The following is a 6,086-nucleotide window of genomic DNA, read 5'->3' on the forward strand; positions in this document are numbered from 1 at the left end:
AAGAGTTTAGTTTTTAATTTTTTTATTTATAATGATAGAGAATGAATTTTGAAATATAATATTTTTTTTTTGGTGAGACTACAAGTTTTTATAACTTCGGGACAAGAATGATAAATTAAAAATATTAAAAAAATTAGTACATTGATTTTTTTTTTTTTTTTTTCAGACTTGTAACCATATTACATTGTTCAATGAATTATTGAGTTGAGTCAAATTAACCCATTCACGTCTGAGCTGTGCTTAAGATCGATGAGATCCGTTCATGAACTTGTTATAAGCCTGTTTCATACACATATACATACATACATATATATATATAACCAAAGATGGAATTACTGAAGATGACACTTCTTTGGGACAATGATTTTCTTAGATGTGTAGAACTATGAATAGATTGACTTTGAATTCGGATATATGAAGTTAAGTAATCTAATAAAGTCAAAAAGATAGATAGTAGATCAGGACCAAATCGGAATTCAAATGTATTACAGTATATTTGAAATTTAAATAATTTGGGAGTAGATTTCAGTTCACAATATGTGATTTGGTATGAGTGGATATATTAGCTTACCAAGGGTTCGAATTGTAATTTCCTCTAGATACACACATGCAGGCGCACTCTGTCCACACTCATGCAATGGTGTTAGTTGAGAAGCCAGTGTAATTACGGACACGTCCACAAAAATCAAAGATAACCCATGTGAGCAACATCAGCTAAGAACCAAAAAACATGACCATAAATAGTAAAGAATCTGGTTTTTTTACGTCAACGTTCAAAGATATCGGCTGTGATGGCTCCGAGACTTGGAAGCTTTAGAAATTAATACAATACACACACACATTTCACCTATTTAAACCAATACCCACCAGATTCATAAACTCATTCTTCAACCTTCATACCCTAGAGATTAGTGATTCAGATAGAGCAATGTCATCTCGGTGTTACGGTGAGACCAGTTTAATCAAAACAGGTCCAATTATTTTTAATTTTGGTACCCGCATTGTATATATACGGATGTGTTTAATTTATGGCTATGCTATTATATGATGAATAAATTTAACTAATATTTTTTCAGGTAAGATGTAATACCCGTTTTTTTTTTATTAAGAATATTTATTTTTCTAGTTGACTTTTTAAGGAATAATAGAGATAATAAGTTACCTTTTTAAAAGTTGAATTTTTTTTATAGGAATCCTAAATTAGCTCACCTACCGATATTCTTATTTTTATATAAGTGTTAATATTTTATTTCGCAAAATAATACAAGAGAGAGAAAGAGAGGAAGCAGGTTACTGATATTACGTTGTCAATCTGCAGTAGCCGGAAAAAGAGACTACGTTGTCAATCTGCAGTAACCGGAAAAAGAGACGGTGACCAAAGGATCGGGCAAGTTAATCTTGCTTTGTATACTTGTATATATTTGTAACTTTGCCTATTAAATATATAAAAATAATTTTTATAGCCTGTATTAATGTAATGATAAATAAGAATAATTTCATCAATATGAATGGTCAACGGTATGAATTTCATTCCTTGTGTAATTAGAACCTAGACATTTATATGATATGTTTATGTAGAATTATGGAATCTAATTGGTTGTAGTGTTGTGACGATCATTATGGGTCATGGTAGTTAGTAGGACCTGTATGTGTATGTATATATGTAAGGGGTAAGTGGGTAATTGATTGGTATATATTATTATGTGAAACTATTTTAATGTGTTGTTATATATATATATATATATATATATTTGGGAATTTTATAATGATCGTGTAAATTAATAATTGATGTTCTCTGTTCATGCTGTTATATGAATACAGAATGGATAAAGGTGAATTAGGATTTGAGGTCATGGCAAATAAGAGCTGAAGATCTTGAATTAATTATATTAAGTTTCCATGAATTTAATAAGTTGTAATATGGATTTTTGGGTCAACTTGAACTTAGAATGGTATCTAATATATATATATATATATATATATATATATATATATATATATATATATATATATATATACTCATAAAACTTCCTTTTCCAATTTAATTTCATATATACATAAATTGTACTCACATGTTAATCAGCTAATCCACTAAATCTGTTCTATTTGTCAAGAATAAGGATGGGTCACTCCACTTATGTGTTGACTATCGTGCACTGAATAAGGTCACTATTAAGAACAAGTACCCATTGCCAAGCATTGGTGACTTGTTTGATCAACTCAGAGGGGCGCAGTTGTTCTCTAAGATTGACTTGAGGATTGGCTACCATCAGTTGAGGATTAGGGAGGAGGATATTCTTAAGACTGCCTTCAAGACTTGTTATGGCCTTTATGAGGTCTTGGTCATGCCTTTTGGGTTGACTAATGCTTCGGCAGCTTTTATGGATTTGATGAACCGAGTGTTTTGACCTTACTTGGATCAGTTTGTTGTGATCTTTGTTGATGACATTCTGATATATTCCAAGACTAAGGAGGAGCATGAGAGACAGTTGAGCATTACACTTTAGACTCTACGTGAGCATCAGCTTTATGCTAAGTTTGAGAAGTGTGACTTTTGGCAGAAACAGATTTAGTTTTTAGGGCATGTGATCTCTAAGGATGGAGTTTCAGTGGATTCTACCAAGGTAGAGGCTGTGATGAGTTGGAAACGGCCTACTACTATCACTGAGATTCGTAGCTTCTTGGGACTGGCAGGATACTATAGGTGTTTCATTGAGGGTTTCTCCAAGATTGCTGCACCTTTGACTTGTTTGACTCGGAAGGATATGAAGTTTGTTTGGGATCACCACTGTGAGCAGGCATTTGAGGAGCTGAAAACGAGATTGACTTCGGCACCAGTTCTTACCATTCCTGTTAGTGGTGAGAGATTTGTGATCTACACAGATGCATCACATCAGGGTCTTGGCTGTGTTTTGATGTAAGATGATAAGGTGGTAGCGTATACCTCTAGGCAGCTTAAGCCACATAAGCAGAATTACCCCACACATGACCTAGAGTTGGCAGCAGTAGTTCTTGCATTGAAGGTGTGGAGACATTACTTGTATGGTGAGAACTTTAAGTTATTCTCTGATCACAAGAGCCTCAAGTACCTCTATACTCAGAAGGAGTTGAAAATGAGGCAACGGAGGTGGATGGAGAAGATGAAGGATTTTGATATGACCCTTCAATGTCATCCTGGAGAGGCGAATGTGGTAGCAGATGCCTTGAGTCGGAAACCGAAAGGATTAGTTGCCTTTATGATGATTCAGGAGTGGATGTTGTTAGAGGCATTGGCAGAGTTCTCTGTCATGCCGAGTTCTCAGAATACAGGGGCTCTTCTTTGTAGTTTGACTGTACAACCTACTTTGATCAGCCGGATCATTCATGCTCAGACTCAGGATGACAAGTTACAGAATAAAGCAGGTAACGTTGTTAATGATGAAGGTAATGTTGATTGGACGTATGGAGCTGATAGTGGCATGAGATTTCGAGGTAGGCTATATGTTCCAGACTTAACAGACCTTAAGAAAGAGATTTTAGAAGAGACACACCACTCTAGGTACACAGTGCACCCAGGTGGCACTAAGATGTATCATGATCTTAAGAGGCAGTTCTGGTGGGAAGGCATAAAACGTGATGTGGCAAAGTTTGTATCTAGATGTCTCACTTGTCAGCGAGTGAAGGCTGAGTACCAGAGACCAGCAGGATTATTATAGCCTTTGCCAGTGCCTAAGTGGAAATGGGAACATGTGACAATGGATTTTGTTATAGGGTTACCGAGGTCGATACATAACCATGATACAGTGTGGGTGATAGTGGACCGATTGACTAAATCAGCTCATTTTCTACCCATTCGAGCTACCGATACTGTAAAGGAATTGTGTAAAATCTACATCAGAGACATAGTTAAGCTCCATGGAGTGCCGGTGTCTATTGTTTTAGATCGTGATCCTCATTTTTTATTTCTGTTTTGGGGTAGTTTCCATGCAGCTTTTGGTACTCCTTTGAGTTTCAGTACTGCTTTTCATCCTCAGACCGATGGCTAGTCCGAGAGGGTCATTCAGGTGCTAGTGGATATGCTTCGTGCTTGTGTGTTACATTTTCGATGCAGTTTGGAGGATCACATTCCACTGGTTGAGTTCGCTTATAATAATAGCTATCAGGCTAGTATCGGTATGGCACCGTATGAGGCACTTTATGGTAGACCTTGTTGTTCACCTATATGTTGGGCCGAGGTTGGTGATAGTAGTTTTTTAGGGCTAGAGTTGGTGCAAGAGACTACGGAGAAGGTTGTCATCATTCGAGATCGACTTCGCACAGCTCAGAGTCAATAGAAGAGTTATGCAGATCGACGCCGTCGAGCTTTGGAGTTTAGTGTGGGAGACTTCATGTTCTTAAAAGTATCACCAATGAAGGGGGTTACGAGATTTGGTAGGAAGAAAGGGAAGCTAGCTCCTCGATTCATTAGATCTTTTGAAATCACAGAGAGGATTGGGGAAGTGGCATATAGATTCGCTTTACCACCCAAACTCTCTGCTGTTCATAATCTTTTCCATCTCTCCATGTTGAGGAGGTGCTTGAGGGACGAAACCCAGGTTGTTAACTGCATAAAGGTTCAGTTGCACTCTAATACAGCCTATGTTGAGACCCCTGTTCGCATTGTTGATCGTATGGTGAAACAGTTGAGGTGGGCAGAGATACCTCTAGTGAATGTGCAGTGGAATCATCAGGATGAAAGAGAGGCTAGTTGGGAGCTAGAGTCTGAAATGAACGAAAGGTACCCACATCTCTTCGAATGAGGTACGCAAATTTCAAGGACGAAATTTCTTTTTAGGAGGGTAGAATGTAATACCCATATTTTTTTTTTATTAAGAATATTTATTTTTCTAGTTGACTTTTTAAGAAATAATAGAGATAATATGTTACCTTTTTAAAAGTTGATTTTTTTTTTTAAAGGGATCCTAAATTAGCTCACCTACCGATATTCTTATTTTTATATAAGTGTTAATATTTTATTTCGTAAAATAAAACGAGAGAGAGAGAAAGAGAGGAAGCGGGTTACTGACATTACGTTGTCAATATGCCGTAGCCGGAAAAAGAAATGGTGACCAAATGATCGGCTAGAGAGGAAGGTTTAATGATATTTATCAGGCAAGTTAATCTTGCTTTATATACTTGTATATATTTGTAACTTTACCTATCAAATATATAGAAATAATATTTATAGCTTATGTTAACGTGATGATAAATAAGAATAATTTCATCAACATGAATGGTTAACGGTATGAATTTCATTCCTTGTGTAATTAAAACCTAGACATTTATATGATATGTTTATGTAGAATTATGGAATCTAATTGGTTGTAGTGTTGTGACAATCATTATGGGTCATGGTAGTTACGTAGGACCTGCATGTGTGTGTATATATGTAAGGGGTAAGTGGATAATTGATTGGTATATATTATTATGTGAAACTATTTTAACATGTTGTTATATAAATATATATATTTGGGAATTTTATAATGATCGTATGAATTAATAATTGATGTTCTCTGTTCATGCTATTATATGAATACAGAATGGATAAAGGTGAATTAGGATTTGAGGTCATGGCAAATAAGAGCTGAAGATCTTGAATTATTTCCATGAATTTAATAAGTTGTAATATGGATTTTTGGGTCAATTTGAACTTAGAATGGTATCTAATATATATATATATATATATATATATATATATATATTCACTTTAATACATGATTCAGTGGATTAGCAGATTAGCATGTGAGTACAATTTATATATATATATGAAATTAAATTGGAAAAGGAAGTTTTATGAGTATATAAATATATACCTATTGAAATTAGTTTTTCACTGGTATTTTAGAACCATATTGGGAGGGACGTGTGATTCTCAGGCATTAATGGTGAGTAGTGGTGGGCCAGCATCACAAAATAATATACTTAATATTTATTTATTTTTTTGTTAGTTATTATTTGATTGAATGATGAATAAGAAATATAAATAATATTAATGCTTCAAAAATCATGAAACTTTTAGAATATTATATTTTTGTATACAGAACCTAATTTGGTTAAATTCAAAATTT

At 34.7% G+C, this 6,086-nt stretch overlaps 1 protein-coding gene across 1 annotated transcript; it reads left to right on the forward strand.

Moving 5' to 3' along the window:
- Positions 1-4,388: 4,388 nt before the first annotated feature.
- Positions 4,389-4,778, forward strand: LOC132268600 (uncharacterized). Its single transcript, XM_059769430.1, has one exon. The coding sequence runs from the start codon at positions 4,389-4,391 to the stop codon at positions 4,776-4,778; it is 390 nt and encodes a 129-aa protein (XP_059625413.1).
- The last annotated feature ends 1,308 nt before the right edge of the window (positions 4,779-6,086 follow it).

Source organism: Cornus florida, unplaced genomic scaffold (genome assembly GCF_030987335.1).
Source record: "Cornus florida cultivar Cherokee Brave unplaced genomic scaffold, ASM3098733v1 CherokeeBrave_3.0.0_Hap2_Chr08, whole genome shotgun sequence".
Lineage (NCBI taxonomy): Eukaryota > Viridiplantae > Streptophyta > Magnoliopsida > Cornales > Cornaceae > Cornus > Cornus florida.

Bases quoted from the DNA above. Each gene is read 5' to 3' on its own strand.
- LOC132268600 (XM_059769430.1), top strand. From the start codon at position 4,389: ATGAAGGGGGTTACGAGATTTGGTAGGAAGAAAGGGAAGCTAGCTCCT.